At 41.3% G+C, this 18,148-nt stretch overlaps 1 protein-coding gene across 2 annotated transcripts in view; it reads right to left on the bottom strand.

Moving 5' to 3' along the window:
- Positions 1 to 18,148, bottom strand: part of PIAS3 (protein inhibitor of activated STAT 3) — a 1,163,468-nt gene that overhangs the window by 1,041,233 nt on the left and 104,087 nt on the right. Inside the window, exon 1 of one of the 2 annotated variants that reach the window (XM_044079721.1) lies at positions 4,195 to 4,323. The exons of the other annotated variant lie outside the window; for it this stretch is intronic. Within the exon in view, the coding sequence (XP_043935656.1) occupies positions 4,195 to 4,218 (24 nt within the window). The 5' untranslated portion in view covers positions 4,219 to 4,323. Of the gene's footprint in view, positions 1 to 4,194; positions 4,324 to 18,148 lie in introns of those variants that run through there. 2 annotated transcript variants of the gene reach the window in all.

Below are 18,148 nucleotides of genomic sequence, written 5' to 3'. Positions count from 1 at the left end.
AAGGCAACCCAGCTGAGAATCAAACCAGGGAACCTCTTGCTGTGAGGTAACAACGCTACCCACTGTGCTACCCTAAAGCTGTGATATAAACATCTCCCCAAGCCATATAACTTTCTAAACTCAAAGAAATGCACCTCACACACAGTACAATCAAATGTTTAAAAGTTACCTTAGCTACAGGACACAGTATGTTGAGCAGATGAGCTGTCAACTCAACAAACATCAGATGTGCCACAGAGTTCAATACTACAACAATTACTCTAATAATACAATTAAAAATAAAATCCATACAGTCTCTTGCCCTGCAAATTGAATTCAATATACAGATGATTCAACTCTAATATGTGCAACCTCTTCAGTCATACAAGACGATTTATGTCTTTAGAAATGCTGAAAGATGGCTAAACTGATCTGGCTCCTAAATTCAAAGCAAATTAAGCCAATGGTATTTGCAACTCCCAACAAAGGAACCAAACTACTGCAACTTAAAAATATGATCAGCGAATAATACTAGAACTGAGCTAGTACAAAACACAAACTACTGGGTATAATAATTGACCACAGATAAAAATGTGATGAGTACATCTAACATGCAGTTCAAAACCTTCCTTAAACGAAGACTTCTTTATAAAGATGAACCTAACACACCATGCATGCAAGACTGTAGTGCAAACCCATGCACTCCTTGTTCTTCTGTATGCCTTATAACTTCTGACTAGTCTACAGTCCTTTCAGCTAGCCAAACCACATTAACTAAACACATCATTACCTTTCACTTCAGTTTCTTAAACGGCCAGAGCTAATAATCTATTACTCTACACTCACATTAAGACTGCCCACAACATCCTCTACAGTTCAGATACTCTGCCACCAGCCTGCTCAGAAAATGTATTGGACTATGGAACACTTATCTTGTCTACTACTTAAAATCTCCATGTAAGCACTCAGTACAACAATCCTGCATTTGTAACAACCCCACTACCAAGCTCCCTTATTTCCCCATCTATATTTTAAAATTCACCATCAAGCTCCCTTATTTCCCTATCTATATTTTAAAATTCTAATGAAATTATACCCATCAATTCAACTATTTTGCCTTTGTAATAGCACCATTACCAAGCCCCCCCCCCAAGCAGCCAAATCAAGTAAGGATGAAAAATCCTCACACCGTCACCTGTTTACATGTATCAAGTGACTGGATAAAATCTATATGCCTCATCTGCTGACCATTTACTAAAATTTTAATGCGACTTTATACATTAGTTGTACAACGATGCTGAATTTGCTTTATATGGTGTGTGACATTAACATGATATAAATACTGTACAGCGTACTTAAGATGGGGAACAACTGTTAAACTATATAAAGCTGTGTTATATGTTAGTTCATGCAAATAACATGAGCAAATGTATAACATTTTCGGCCTTTGCGGAAAAGGGGGTCTGCCCAGTCAAACTTTCTTGGCAATCAAAGGTAAACTAGTAAATACATAAATTTAAGTGAGCAGTGTTACTTTTGTGAGTGTGAAAGATTTTTTTATACAGTAAAGTGAACAGGAAAAGCGTACTGCAAAACTTTAATTACAGATATAGGAAAATTGCTTAAGGTCAGCCAGGGTTTTTTTAAATTGTTCTTATGCCTGTGTTTTGCATGCACAGTGCAATAACTTAACTTTTTAGAAAGTATAACTATTACAGAATTAGATGAACTGTGTGGCTTTAATTAAACAAGAACACAAATACCTATAAAATATAACTTTTTACTACTATTATAGCCTTACCTGGCTGGTATCACAAAATTATACAGATGCATACACATGTGCAACTACATGTACACCCAAAATAAGATGCCTGCATTACACACACAGAACGCATCCATATATAAAAACATATCAATTCACAAATACGTGTACACTTGCGCACACAACTATATTGAAGGATTCATTATCTCTACTGCAACTCATTAAGCAGCTAGGGAAAAAATAACCCTCCAACATGAGGGCTTCGGTTCTTAATCGCCTACCCCTTACTTACTCTAAGCATCTTATAGGGATTGATGCATTCCCGAGGAGAAAAAAAAGGTCTCAGCATACTTCACCTCAATGGCTCCTTTATACACTATCTGAATAATTCTTTATAGATGTGTATTTACATTATAAAAAAATATGTTGTAGTTGTTATCTTTCGGCTTTTAGGGGTCGCCACAGCGGAACTCCGATCCACTAATGATTGGCAGTACATTTTTTCATACCGAGTTGCCAGCCCTGACGCACAACCTTCAATGAAGGTACGTCCATTCACGCATGTCTCCACACAGAAGACGCTTTAGATGAGAATCTAACAGGACAATGCTACCGCAGCACCACCACTGCAGTATTATAAATATATATATATATATATATATATATATATATATATATATATATATACACACTATATATAAATATGCATAAAATGAAACTCTATGCACACGACCACTAAGTTACAAATTACTTCTGCTGTGGAGTCCTTTTAAAATTCCACCTGTTCCACATATTAAATGAAGCATACATTCTCTTAACTGGTAAATAAATTCTCCTGTACAAAAGAGGGATCTTGTCAAGCAGCAAGACCAATCAGATCCAGCTTTTCACAAGACAGACTCATTAGCCAATGGTTTTCCTTTGATACTCTCTGCAGGGACAGACATCCAAAGAGGAGCTACTTGTAATGTGCTTCCCCCATCTAAGACCTTCTAGATCACTATAAATTTAAAACCATCCATGTTAGAAACAATCCAAAGTACATTCTAACTGCAAGTGTTCCCTCCTCCCACCACTGCTGACAACAAACTGTGTGAAGTTGATTCTTCTTGATCTTGATGGCTGTGCAAGTCAGGATTACCTCTAGATCTTTGGGGAAACTGCTGCTACATCACTTTCCACACTCTTCCTTATGGTACTAATTCACAATAATATTTCTAACAGTTCTGACAAATTTCTGCTTTACAACTCCAAACATGTCTGTGGTACATACACATCACTTGTGTAAGCAGATGTATGTAGGGTTACCACCTGTCCCACTTTAAGAGGAACAGTCCCTCTTTGGGCAGTTGTGTCCTGGAAAAAAAATTGACAAAATGGCAAATGTCCTGAGATTTTTAGGGCAAAAAAAATCCTATATTTTCTAGTTGCATAAAACAGTTATTTTGTATCTGAAACACCTAAATGTTATAAGAAACAGAACTAGCAACTAAAATGATACAAGAATAAGCTCCAATTTAGACAAAAAAGTGAAGTTCTGTCCTTTGTACTGGCCATGGGTATGTTTTGCCTTGCAAAATCTGAGTTTCTACAAAAAGTGTCCCACTTTGGGCATTTGAAAAGGTGGTAACCCTAGATGTATGTAAAACAAACGCGCGTGTGTTTTTGCATACAAATATACACCGATTACTCACACATATGGGTGTGTGTGTATAGATACATATACACAAGCAGTCCTATCTCATCAGTAACGCATACTCACACCCGTGTGCTTTGGCATACATATAGAAGAATTCTGAAGACTTCCCACCACACTCTTCAACAGTTCAGGACAGTAGAAAGTAACTCAATTTGAACTGGAAACAGATACACAGACACCACCAGAAACTACAACTCTCAACAAATCCGAGATCTCTGAGCTTCAGATTCTGAAAGCACAACTGTATCACACCACATTGCGTCCCCAACAGTAAGGAATGTGTGGAAAATACACAAACATATGTGTTAACAGAAGTTATAGTAGGATCGCTTTGCCTGGGAGGTCTGATTTGACACTTGAACTCAGACATTGGTATCTGGGCTGCAACTTCCCCAGGGCGTTAGCATTAGCACTAACAACTGTGCGTCCAGACCACAAGATCCATAGCAGACAGGAGCATCCACCAAGCCTCATACCATCAAAAACAAACAGCTACATGTGCGGTGCCGGGAATGCCACCTAGTTCACCAGTTGCCAAATCCTGATGGCAGAAAACAAAACCAACCACCCTTCAAGCGGTCAGTCTTTGCTCACACCGGAACAGCAACTTGAAAGCCTTCAGCGCAGACAGCGGCCTAGCTGTACAGTGCCTGAAGTCTGAGACACTCCACCTTTCCATAATGACAATGAAACTGGACCGCAAATGTGTTTCGAACCGAAATTATGCGCGACCATGGAATGTTTAAAATGTTACCTTTAATTCTGCCAATTCCGCCATCTTGAGACATTGTAATAATAACAGTTTTCCAAAACACTAGTAACCAAAGTGTGCCGCGCGCGCAGACCAGCTCCTCTTACACCGTGGGCGGTGCGCATTACTTGCCTGCGCGACTTTATGTTTACAGTCTGACGTCACCAGACACGCTCTCCATTTTGACAGTACTCAAGAGACCTAAACGTCACGTAAACAGTGCCGGCTAGACGTTCGTGGGTGATCTCCGCTTACACGCCTTATTTACGATCTCGCACTACTAAAGGATTGTGCATAAAATCTAGTGTTCTGCGAGGTGAGCTTTTGTGGCGCTGATGTTGAAGGTGAAAGTACAAACCCTACTACTCTGAGCCTGGTGTGTTTCTGTCCTACCAAACAACTGACGCGTAAGATAGTTTGAATAGGTTATACGAAAGTGAAAGTACTGACCCCTTACCCTGCTTCAGATATACTACAATAAGCGTACCTCTGAACATATTGGCTCAAGAATTTTGGACAAAGTCAGACCGAAATGACGGACAATTGTAATTACTCAATTATTATTTAACTGGTTTACTTTGCTTAAAAAGTAAGTAGAGCAGGTTTTACATCAATAAGCATTTTTCTGAATAAAACGCATGAAACTCTACTGTCTGACACTTGTGAGCCTCATCTCGACAATTTACCAGAGGGAAAAAAAAAACAAGAGGGACAGGAAAATACGAAGTATTTACTATCGGGGACATTCTGCAGGCGTAGTCAGGGACAATTAAGAGATGCGGCAGTACGTGCCTATGCACTTTAGTGGACAACATGAGCAGCACAGCACTGGCTGTGTCGAAACATAGCATTCAACCAGACTGTGATAACTCCAGAAATAAGAGAGATACTTAGTACTTGCAACGTGAAACACTGGTAGAATAAGATAACGTAAATTAATATCCATTTCCTGAAGTAAAAGAAGTCTGGAATTATTGTCATTATTTATAAAATGTATTTCACGTTTTCTTCAAAAGGCACCAGTTTTATCAGGGATTACAAGAAAACGAGCTAAAATGAGAGTCAAAATCTGGGACACTTGAGAGGTGTGTGTCGAAGCACCATAAAAGCCTCTAGAGAAGCGAACGTGTAAGCACAGTAGGGTGTCAGTGCGTTTTCACAGCAGAATGGATCCAAATTGCTGCACTTTTACCGCTCGATTGCGGTTGATTTAAGCATTGCGCTGTAATCTTGCCACCTAATTCAGCCTTAGTAAATGTAACGAATTATTTCGTAAACTTTGATATTTCAGGTTAACACATTATTAAACCGATGAACTAAGCCTGTGCAAGGCTACCTTTTTCACTACGTGCCGCGTAGTACATAAAGACCTACTCAAGAGAAAAGAAAGAATCTGCTCGTGTCACTTACCCTAAGCAGCGTTTTCATGGCAATACTACGATTGTTAATGCTTAAAGGTTGCACAGTTTTGCTAGCTAGACTGTCTTGGCTGCCATATACGTGGCACTACATCTCTATGTATCTGCCATATTTCTGGACTTGCCTTTGATATGGCAAATCACACTAAAACTAATCAATATGCTCTCCTCCCTTAACCTTAGTAGCTGCTCTAGCACCTGGTTCCAGAGCTACCTATCAAAACATCAGCAGGCAGTACAGTGGCGTCACCACCATTCTATTATTTTCCCTATGACCTTTGGGGTCCCACAAGGCTCCATCCTTGGACCTCTACTCTTCTCTCTATTCACTAACCATCTTCACACTTCCACTCCTCATGCATCTGTTATATAATGACTCTACACTAGTATGCTCAGCCCCCTCACTACATCTCAATACCATTACCCGGGAGTCTTTCCTATCTGCAGAAATATGGCTCACTAATTCCCAATTCCCAACTCATCCTGAACCCCAACTCCTTGTCTCCCATCCATCAAGATCTCTCCCCTCAACTTTTACTATAGAATCCCAAAATAAAACAGTTATCAGCCCAGTAATCTCATGCTAAATTTGACATTCACATTGCACAAACCATTAAAAGGTTCATAAGAAACTAGGTCTTCTTTATAGACACAAACAAATTTCTATCTCCTGTACACGCCTCCTGTCAACTCTCCTACAAGTCTCCCCAATTCTGACCACCCTTCGTAAAACTGATCTAACCAATCCGGAAACCTGCTACAATAAAATTGCCAAATTTGCCACCGACGCCACATGTAGGTCTCACCACTGTACAGCTCTAAAACAACTAAATTGGTTAGAACTTCCTCAGCTCTTCTACTGTAAACAATTAACTTTTGCCCACAAAATCCTTCATCAACCTGATAAAGTCCCGCTCTCCAAAATCTTATACCATATGCCACTTCGAGTCCTCCATTCCAGTAACAAACTCCTCCTGGATACCACAAAAGCTAACAACTCAGCTAGGGAATTACTCTTCTCAAACGTCATCCCTAAAATCTAGAATAAACTGCCAACCTCCATTATCTCCATAGCACAATTTAAAAAGCTACTCACAACACACTTGGCCACCTCCGCAGTGGTGCAGTGGTAGCGTTGTTGCCTCACAGCAAGAGGTTCTCCCGTTTGATTCTTGGCTGGAGTGCGGGGAGTGCCTTCTGTGTGGAGTCTACATGTCCTCCCCACGGTTGGGTGGGCATTCGAAAGACATGCGTAAATGGGTGTGCCTTGGTTGAACGTCGAGTTGGCATCTCGGTGTTCGTCAAAATCTACTGCCAATCATTAGCGGACCGGAGTTCCGCTGTGACGACCCCTAACCGGGAAAAGCCGAAAGACCACAACAACTCGAAGACTGGACTGGAGCTATACTGCTCTTACATAACAGCAGGCCTGTGTACCACACTGTCTTGGCCCATCATACAGACAGGTTGAGCATGGGAAAATAAATTGGGAATGTAAAGAATTAGTGTGGCAATATAGGCTCAATGATTTTAACCCATTCGGTTAAAATGATTACATTTGTATAGTTCTGCTGCTAAGGATGAAAGCAACCAAATTATAGACACAATTGTTGGCTGTTCAGCATTACACATGTAATCTAGTAAAGGCACACAATACTAATTACGTATTAAAGATCATATTATGTCTAATGTAGTATAATTATGTAAACTTTTTTTCTAATTACTTTTAAAGACTATAATTATGCTTTTTAAAAAATGTTTTGTGATACTTTGGAGCTTTTCTCCCTGAGCATCTGCTGAAAATAGATTCCTATCCAGTCAGACTTAGGGTAATCAAATAGATCATAGATCAGTACTAAGCTAACTGCCCCTGCGAGCCATTTTAAGCCTAGCCAGTTATCCTGACTCAAACTCAAACCGCCTTGTTGTTTTTGTAAGGCAAACACCTTAACCATTAGGCCACCCTCCCAATGTCAATAAATAATTAATTAAAATATATCTCTGCTTATACCTCTCTGATTGAATTCATCTGGCAACTAAATTCCTGCTTTTATGTATATATTCTGTATGTATTTTATATGTTATTGTAATCAAACCAAATAAATCCCTGCTTTTATGTATATATTATATATATATATTACTGTAATCAGAATGTGTAACACTGTTTCTACTTCTGTGCCAATTAATGTTTATATTTTTTCTGTATCTATGCTCTTGTTGGAGCTTTTCTTCTGAAAATGGGCTCTTTTAGGCCCAGAGGACTTTCCCGGTAAACAAAAACAATAAATAAATAAAATAAAAGAGCAACATGACACAGTTTTATTTTAATAAAGAAATTATTAACTATTATGTCAATTGTAATGGATGTAATAGGATATCTGTAAAAGCATTTTAGTAACAGCTAAGGCCTGCTGAAGCAACATGGCTAGGCCTGTGAGCTCGGGCCTGAGGTAGACATATGGCGGGGCTTGAGAGGTACAGTTAACAGGAAGCTTCAGTACACAAGAGCCCATTGCTTGTATTTGTGTTAATTATTAACTTTCCTGAATATAACTCAATTCTAAACTGTGGTAGCGTAAGCATGGAGGGGCTGGTTAGATCAATGTTACTCTTTACTGGTGTTAAATTCATTAAGGAAGACTGAAAAGAATGAGATTTAGTAGAATCAGTCGGGTTAGTGAAACACAAACTTAGTTAAAGCACTTTCCTACTTTGTATAACTAAAAAAAAAAAAATCCTAATTACGCTAACGGGTATGTCTTGTGTTTTCACTGACTTGATGGATCCTCAAATGCAAACACAAATGCAGACCTTGTTGAGCATAAAAGGGAGATCATGGTGGGAGGATCTGTTTCACCAGATAGTAGGGTCAGGGCAGGTGCCTCAAGCAGTACTGCAAAAAGCGCAAGAGGGAAGGTAAGAATATGCCTATTATGGATCAGAAGTGTTTGCAGTGGTTACAAAGCCAAGGTATATTAGATGAGGAATTAATGTACTATGAATCTTTGCCTGGAGAACACTGCAAGGTTAATCAAATCATTTCACAGCGTCAAGATACTTTGAGGGACATGGTTGGGATTGACAACAAGCAGACAGCAGCGGACTCTGAGTCAGCCACAACAGTAGGGGGCTCCCAAACTAACAATGCACTTTTAGACCAGATGGGAGCTTTATTAGCTCAGCTCAAAGGTAAACAGGATGATGATAAAGTAATGCATCAAGGAAACAAGGGTCAGACTGTGCTGGAAGGGGGGAAGGGAGACTCAGAACTAGTTAAGTACAGTGGTGCAGTTACGTTAGACTTACCACTAGGTTTTCATTTAAGTGAAAAAGTGAAACAACAGATTGCAAGTGGGGAATACATAGATATATTTTCATTGTTGAACAGGGAGGATGAAGAAAAGGAAAGAGATAAGGATGGCAGGGTTGAACATTCAGTAGCCAAAAAAAGGAGGTTACAAGTAAGAAGAACATGGGAAAACTGGGCGATTGGTTACTCCATTTATGCTCAAATTTTAGGTGATAGATGTTCTACTAAAGCAAAAGACATGTGGTCGCACTTTAATAGGGTAACCACGATGCGCTTTGCTCAAGGGGGCAACAGATGGTTGAGGTATGATGAGGACTACAGAAGGATGAGGCAGTCATACCCAGAGAGGTCTTGGGCATGGTTGGATTTGGGGCTTTTGTGCTGGCTAGATACAAGCGGAGATGCAGCAACAACAGATTGTGGTTTTTCAGTTAATCAGAATGGGTATAACACTTATAGGTTCGGTTTAACAACAGACAACCAATGGGACAGAACAGACGGGAGTGCTGGAAAGTGTTATCAGTACAACTTCGGTCAGTGTCGGAATCAACTTCAGTGTAGATTTAAGCATCAATGCATGGCTTGTGGTAAGGTAAACCACCCAGCCAAGGCTTGTTTTAGTCTCTCAAACCCCCAGAACAAAAGTTTTTACTCACCGCCACCTTTAAAGTGCAGCTCCATCTCCCAGCGGTAAAGGGGATATTTTAAGGGAATGGCTCAAAGCATATCCAGATAGAGAAGCAGCAGCATTACTACAAGAGGGATTCACCAAGGGCTTCAAGATACCAGCAAAAGGTAGGAAGCAAGGGGTTTGGGTCAAGAACTTGAAGTCAGCAGAAGAGCATCCGGACATAGTTAGAGCAAAGATAAATAAAGAATTGGAAGCGGGCAGACTGGCAGGCCCATTTACCTGCCCACCAGGAAGAGCATTTAAAGTTTCTCCTATCGGTGTAGTACCCAAAAAAAAAGCTGGTGAATTTCGGCTTATTCACCACTTATCCTATCCACAAGGAAATTCGGTAAATGATTACATAAATGGGGTAGGGACTTCAGTGCATTATGCGTCTTTTGATGAAGCTCTTAAGAAAGTCATGGAGAAGGGAAGAGGGGCCCTTATGGCAAAAGCTGACAGAGTCTGCTTTCAGACTTTTACCCATTGCATCTAAAGACCAAGGGTGGTTAGGTTTGGCATTTGAAGGCCAGTATTTCATGGATAAATGCATGCCTATGGGTTGTTCAATAGCATGTGCTACTTTTGAGAAATTCAGTTCCTTCTTACACTGGTTGGTGGCTCAGCGGGTAGGGGAAGACAGAGTTGTTCATTATTTAGATGACTTTCTATTCATTGGGAAGGAGGACACAGGGGAATGTCAACAAGCGTTGGATACATTTCAACAGGTATGCAGGGAGTTAGGGGTGCCGCTAGCAAGGGATAAAACAGAGGGCCCGACAAACAGATTGGCTTTCCTGGGTATAGAGATTGATAGCTTCAATGGGCAGTGCAGGCTTTCTATTGACAAGGTGCAGAAATTACGACTACTCTTAAGTCAAGTGCTAACACAGAATAAGATAACCCTTAAACAGTTACAAGAATTAGTAGGGTTAATGAATTTTGCATGCAAAGTGATTCCTGTAGGACGCTCATTTATGAGGCGCTTAGCTGCTAAGGGGTCAGGGTGCAGAAAGCCACACCATCGGATTAGGATCACACAAGGTATGAAGGAGGATCTAGGTGTGTGGTGGAGTTTCTTATCAGACTACAATGGGATAGCAATTTGGCAGGAGAGAGACCAGCTACCTCCCGCTCAGTTGTTTACAGATGCAGCGGGGGGAATTGGCTTTGGGGGTTATTTTCAAGATCAATGCATGGCTTGGCCGTCTCAATTGAAAAACAGGGTAGATATTTCAATCGCAGATATGGAATTTTTCCCAGTAGTGGTGGCATTCTAAATTTGGGGAGCACAAATGAAAAACAGAGTAGTCTGGCTGCGTTCTGACAACAATAGTGTAGTGCATATAGTCAATAATCAGCTGGGGGGGGGAAGGGGTATTAGGTAGGATGATGAGATATTTTACATTTAAGTGTTTGACATTTAATGTGACAGTTAAGGCACAACACATTCCTGGCATCGATAACTCATTGGCAGATGCCCTTTCTCGTTTGCAGTGGCCCCGTTTCCGGTCGCTGTCCCCAAGGGCGACTCCTTCTCCGACACCAGTGCCAGTTCAATTATGGGCCTTATGGACAGATGACAATGGTTGCTAATGTGTAATTCTCTCAGTAGAAGAACAAGGGTAAGGTACAATAAATGTATACAACAGTTCTTGCAAACTAGAATAAAGAGAGGCTGGGAATCCATTTGGCCTTTTCCACCTCACCAAATCAGGTCTTATATCATGGTGATGAAAGAAAAAGGTTGGAGCCTGAGCAGAGCCAGAAGCACATTGTCAGCCTTGAATTGGTTCCATCAGGCTTTGGGTTTGGAAGATCTAGCTAACACTTTCCAAGTACGTGCGATGTTTAAAGGTTGGGGGAGACAAACACCCAAGAGGATGGATAAGAGATACCCTATAGGTCCAGCTGTATTAGGCAAGTTATGGATTGCGGTTTCAGAGGTTTGTTTCTCTACTTATGAGGTATCATTATTTAAGGCTGCGTTTCTGCTGGCTTTTTGTGGGGCATTTAGATGGTCGGAAATTGTCCAACCGAACAAGAAAAGCCAAGGGACAGTACTGCCTTTAGAACATGTACACGTGCTGGGTGATGACACCTGGATTTATGTGGCGAAATCTAAAACTGATCAGGAAGGCAAAGGTCAATGGGTAAGAGTAGTTAGCCCGCAGGGGTTAGAATGGAATGTGACTAAAGTGTTATTGGAGTACCAGGGTTATAGGGGTTTATTAGGTGGACCATTTTTCTGCCATCAGCAAGGTGAACCACTTACACATTATCAGGTGAGAGCAGTCTTTTAAAGCAGGCAGTTAAGTTGATAGGCTTGGACACAAGCAGGTATACATTGCATTCTTTTCGGATAGGTGCAGCCTCATATGCACATGAAATGGGGATGTCGCAGGCAGACATTACGAGGATGGGTAGATGGAAATCCAAAGCTTATAAAAGTTATGTAAGGTGTAAACAACTCTAACTCTTGTTCATTGCATTTCAGCAGACAAATCCGCAGAACAGAAATACATCTGGATAGTTGGCTATTCCTTTGTTCGGAGACTCCACCTCTGGGTGCAGAACAGGCCGGGCTTACCCTTTCAAAGAGAACAAGCTCCAGGCAAAACAGTTTGGTATGGGGTGTCAGGAATGCGGTGGCACCAGCTTAGCACAGTAATGCAACAAGCAGCGAGAAGTGGTAAACCTCCTGCAGCCATTGTCTTACACCTAGGGGGCAATGATATTGGTCAGCAACCAATACAAGATTTAATTAGTTCTATGGTACGGGAAATTAATTACATACATGAATGCTGGCCACACGTCATTATTTGTTGGTCAGAAGTGGTACAGAGAAAAAGATGGAAAGGGGTTAGGTCCATAAAAGCTGTGGAAAGAATGAGACGGAGAATTAATAATTCTATGGATAAGATTTTAAAGGCCATTAAGGGGTTGTACATTCCCCACCCTGGCATTCGGGTCTGGTGGCCAGACAGGTATGAGAAAGATGGGGTTCATTTATCGGAAAGAAAAAGGTTCACAGGTATTTTTACAAGGAATTACAGGCAGTTTTAGCTCTGAAGGGCATTCACCTAGAGTAGGTCGAGATGTGCTGGCGGAAGGGAGGAACATTCCTCCCTTCTGTGGCGGAATGCAGGAAAGGTAAGGGAGGCCAAGGCAAGTGGGGGGGGAGGTCACAGGACTTTTCAGCTGGACCTTCCGCAGGCCAGACAGCCCCAAGGGATTGTTGCCAGGCGACTTATCAGCCCGGCAATGGCCCCCCTTGGCAGATTGTAAGGCAGCCCAGAAGAATTGGGATGAACTGTGAAAAAGTTGTTATGAAATGGGTATGATACATAAAAAGGGCCGGATATCGACAGTGCTGTCTGTTGTCCTGTAGGCGTAGTGGAATGCTATGAAAGAAATAAATGGCCTCCCTGATATTCCTGCCTTGCGCACATCTCATAATAATTGGTTTATTAGAGAAAGTCATTGACAATGATTGGCAATAAACACATGGCTGCTTGACCATTTAATCCATCTGAAGTCTCTGTGTTATTATTATTTACCTGCTTAGTTACCTTGATTTGTTGGACATGGAATTTGAGGCATATGTCCACAAGGATGCAATGGAATGACAATGTGCTGAGCTGGTTCTGCATATGTATAGCTCAATACTGAGTGAATCATTAATGGAAATATGGTGTTAGAATTGCAGAGCTGAACAATGTAACGAATGCTGAGATAACAGGTATGGGTAAGCATCTTGAGTAAGAGATCTGTGACTAGGTATGAATTCTGTTTTGTAAAAGTCAGGTAGAGCTGTACCAATCTCAGACAACAACAGATTGCAAGCCAAATCGCAGCAAGCTGCCATTTGTCTGAGGCAGGTCAGCTCGGACTCAGGTTTCAGTGGGGGGAGCCCGGGCAGGTAGGGCCAGGATAGGTAGGAGGGTAAGGTGGGATGGGCTGGCTAGAGGAAGGATTGAAAAGGCTGGGAACAAACCAAATCAGTCTTCTTGATCCCTACCTGGACAGCTTGTCCCACCCAACCCACCCCCTCGTAAAAGCAGGGGGTTGTTGCCAGTCAGTTTCAGGGTCAGACAAGGTATTCAGGAACCGGTGACCGTTAAGGTGATCGCATTAGGGGTGAGAAGGAATTTCCTGTTTTTCCCAATGGGTTTTTCAGGTTTTCGCCTTCTCCTCCGGGTAAGATAGATAGGTCAGGCTAGTCTGTCGCAGTCATGTAAGCGGAAGGCAGGAAAGGTAAGGGAGGCCAAGGCAAGTGGGGGGGGGGAGGTCACAGGACTTTTCAGCTGGACCTTCCCCAGGCCAGACAGCCCCAAGGGATTGTTGGCAGGGACTTATCAGCCCGGCAATGGCCCCTTGGCAGATTTGTAAGGCGGCCCAGAAGAATTGGGATGAACTGTGAAAAAGTTGTTATGAAATGGGTATGATACATAAAAAAGGGCCGGATATCGACAGTGCTGTCTGTTGTCCTGTAGGCGTAGTGGAATGCTATGAAAGAAATAAATGGCCTCCCGATATTCCTGCCTTGCGCACATCTCATAATAATTGGTTTATTAGAGAAAGTCATTGACAATGATTGGCAATAAACACATGGCTGCGACCATTTAATCCATCTGAAGTCTCTGTGTTATTATTATTTACCTGCTTAGTTACCTTGATTTGTTGGACATGGAATTTGAGGCATATGTCCACAAGGATGCAATGGAATGACAATGTGCTGAGCTGGTTCTGCATATGTATAGCTCAATACTGAGTGAATCATTAATGGAAATATGGTGTTAGAATTGCAGAGCTGAACAATGTAACGAATGCTGAGATAACAGGTATGGGTAAGCATCTTGAGTAAGAGATCTGTGACTAGGTATGAATTCTGTTTTGTAAAAGTCAGGTAGAGCTGTACCAATCTCAGACAAAAGAAAGAATCTGCTCGTGTCACTTACCCTAAGCAGCGTTTTCATGGCAATACTACGATTGTTAATGCTTAAAGGTTGCACAGTTTTGCTAGCTAGACTGTCTTGGCTGCCATATACGTGGCACTACATCTCTATGTATCTGCCATATTTCTGGACTTGCCTTTGATATGGTAAATCACACTAAAACTAATCAATATGCTCTCCTCCCTTAACCTTAGTAGCTGCTCTAGCACCTGGTTCCAGAGCTACCTATCAGAACATCAGCAGGCAGTACAGTGGCGTCACCACCATTCTATTATTTTCCCTATGACCTTTGGGGTCCCACAAGGCTCCATCCTTGGACCTCTACTCTTCTCTCTATTCACTAACCATCTTCACACTTCCACTCCTCCTCATGCATCTGTTATATAATGACTCTACACTAGTATGCTCAGCCCCCTCACTACATCTCAATACCATTACCCGGGAATCTTTCCTATCTGCAGAAATATGGCTCACTAATTCCCAATTCCCAACTCATCCTGAACCCCAACTCCTTGTCTCCCATCCATCAAGATCTTTCCCCTCAACTTTTACTATAGAATCCCAAAATAAAACAGTTATCAGCCCAGTAATCTCATGCTAAATTTGACATTCACATTGCACAAACCATTAAAAGGTTCATAAGAAACTAGGTCTTCTTTATAGACACAAACAAATTTCTATCTCCTGTACACGCCTCCTGTCAACTCTCCTACAAGTCTCCCCAATTCTGACCACCCTTCGTAAAACTGATCTAACCAATCCGGAAACCTGCTACAATAAAATTGCCAAATTTGCCACCGACGCCACATGTAGGTCTCACCACTGTACAGCTCTAAAACAACTAAATTGGTTAGAACTTCCTCAGCTCTTTTACTGTAAACAATTAACTTTTGCCCACAAAATCCTTCATCAACCTGATAAAGTCCCGCTCTCCAAAATCTTATATCATATGCCACTTCCAGAGTCCTCCATTCCAGTAAAAAACTCCTCCTGGATACCACAAAAGCTAACAACTCAGCTAGGGAATTACTCTTCTCAAACGTCATCCCTAAAATCTAGAATAAACTGCCAACCTCCATTATCTCCATAGCACAATTTAAAAAGCTACTCACAACACACTTGGCCACCTCCGCAGTGGTGCAGTGGTAGCGTTGTTGCCTCACAGCAAGAGGTTCTCCCGTTTGATTCTTGGCTGGAGTGCGGGGAGTGCCTTCTGTGTGGAGTCTACATGTCCTCCCCACGGTTGGGTGGGCATTCGAAAGACATGCGTAAATGGGTGTGCCTTGGTTGAACGTCGAGCTGGCATCTCGGTGTTCGTCAAAATCTACTGCCAATCATTAGCGGACCGGAGTTCCGCTGTGACGACCCCTAACCGGGAAAAGCCGAAAGACCACAACAACTCGAAGACTGGACTGGAGCTATACTGCTCTTACATAACAGCAGGCCTGTGTACCACACTGTCTTGGCCCATCATACAGACAGGTTGAGCATGGGAAAATAAATTGGGAGTGTAAAGAATTAGTGTGGCAATATAGGCTCAATGATTTTAACCCATTCGGTTAAAATGATTACATTTCTATAGTTCTGCTACTAAGGATGAAAGCAACCAAATTATAGACACAATTGTTGGCTGTTCAGCATTACACATGTAATCTAGTAAAGGCACACAATACTAATTACGTATTAAAGATCATATTATGTCTAATGTAGTATAATTATGTAAACTTTTTTTCTAATTACTTTTAAAGACTATAATTATGCTTTTTAAAAAATGTTTTGTGATACTTTGGAGCTTTTCTCCCTGAGCATCTGCTGAAAATAGATTCCTATCCAGTCAGACTTAGGGTAATCAAATGTCAATAAATAATTAATTAAAATATATCTCTGCTTATACCTCTCTGATTGAATTCATCTGGCAACTAAATTCCTGCTTTTATGTATATATTCTGTATGTATTTTATATGTTATTGTAATCAAACCAAATAAATCCCTGCTTTTATGTATATATTATATATATATTACTGTAATCAGAATGTGTAACACTGTTTCTACTTCTGTGCCAATTAATGTTTATATTTTTTCTGTATCTATGCTCTTGTTGGAGCTTTTCTTCTGAAAATGGGCTCTTTTAGGCCCAGAGGACTTTCCCCGATACAAAAACAATAAATAAATAAAATAAAAGAGCAACATGACACAGTTTTATTTTAATAAAGAAATTATTAACTATTATGTCAATTGTAATGGATGTAATAGGATATCTGTAAAAGCATTTTAGTAACAGATACCTTTTGTTCTTTAAATTCAACAGCATAACCGATGCTGCAGAGTACATAAGAATGGTGTTTTGAGAGCTGTAGATGTACTTACATTCACCGCTGCAGTATTCTTTACTAATGGGATTCCCTGCTGTGAAGCTCTCCATCCAGCCAGTTTACAAAAGATTTCCACTGCTTCAAGGTATGCTGAACATCACCTGCTTACTCCTTGTGTAAGGTAGGGCATAAAAGTGACATTCAGGCATACCATTCTCAAAACTTTTTTTCCGCCAGTCTGAATGCTGTTTTAACCACCAGTCTTGTTGCATACATCCTTTTTTTACAGTTTATCCTGTTTATTGGCTTTTCTGTGCTTACTCCTGTTTGCTGGAGTCCTCACTCACAGTTGCAGATAAGTACCCAGTTGGGTTTTTGGTTACTTTTTCGGTTTGTTTAGTGCTGTTTGGAGTTAATGTCATCCAGGAAGGGTAAATGCCAGTGTGGGAGACTGATTCCCCATAAAGACCATCACAATAAATGCCTTTTTTGTCTTGGTGCTGCTCACGACCATACATCTTGTTCAATTTGTCAGGCATTTGTCCCCAAAACTCTTTTCAGTAGGTTTTCTTTTCTTTCCTTGTACCTTGAGAACCAGCGACTTAAGCATATTGCTGCGGTTACTATGAATGGAACTTCCTGCCCCGAGAGTCAGCCGTCTTGGAAGAAGATGATGCATAAGGTAAGGCTGGAATCTTCATTTTACTATTTCTCTTCTTCAGAGCCTGGAGTTCACAATAAATTTTAACAAGTCTTCCCTGACTCCTTCTCAAGACCATGTCTTTCTGGGTTGCAGGTTTCAAATGGTGCCAATGCTGGCATCTCTCCTCCTCCAAAGGCATTAACTCTCATCTTTCTTTCAAACTCTTCTTCCCCTGGCCTACATTTCAGCCAGGAGTTTCTGAGAGCTCTGGGGTTCTTGGCTTCCACTATTCCGATGCTTCCTCTGGCCAGACTCCACATAAGGAAGTTCCAGTGGTTTCTATAGTCGTGTGGCTTCAGCATGCATATTCTTTACACTTTCCTGTTCCTCTTCTCCCGTGTCTCAAGGTCAGACTTCTGTGGTGGAGTCAGCAGTTGTCTCTGAATCCAGGGCTTCCATTTCAGCCTCCGCTTTCCTCTCAGGATCTGTTCACAGATGCTTGGCTCCTTGAAGGTTCAGGGAGTGTGGTCGCCTCGTCAGCAGAAGCAGCACATCAACGTCAAAGAGATGAGGGCTCTTTTACTGGCTCTTCAGGCCTTTCATCCTCTCTTCTCTGCGGGGCCTCTCAAGGTATTCACAGACAATA

The sequence above is a fragment of the Protopterus annectens genome, chromosome 8.part0 (assembly GCF_019279795.1).
Source record: "Protopterus annectens isolate FY-2018-M chromosome 8.part0, PAN1.0, whole genome shotgun sequence".
NCBI classification, from domain to species: domain Eukaryota; kingdom Metazoa; phylum Chordata; order Ceratodontiformes; family Protopteridae; genus Protopterus; species Protopterus annectens.
Note: the sequence above shows the minus strand (reverse complement) of the source record. Positions and strands in the feature narration are given on the sequence as shown.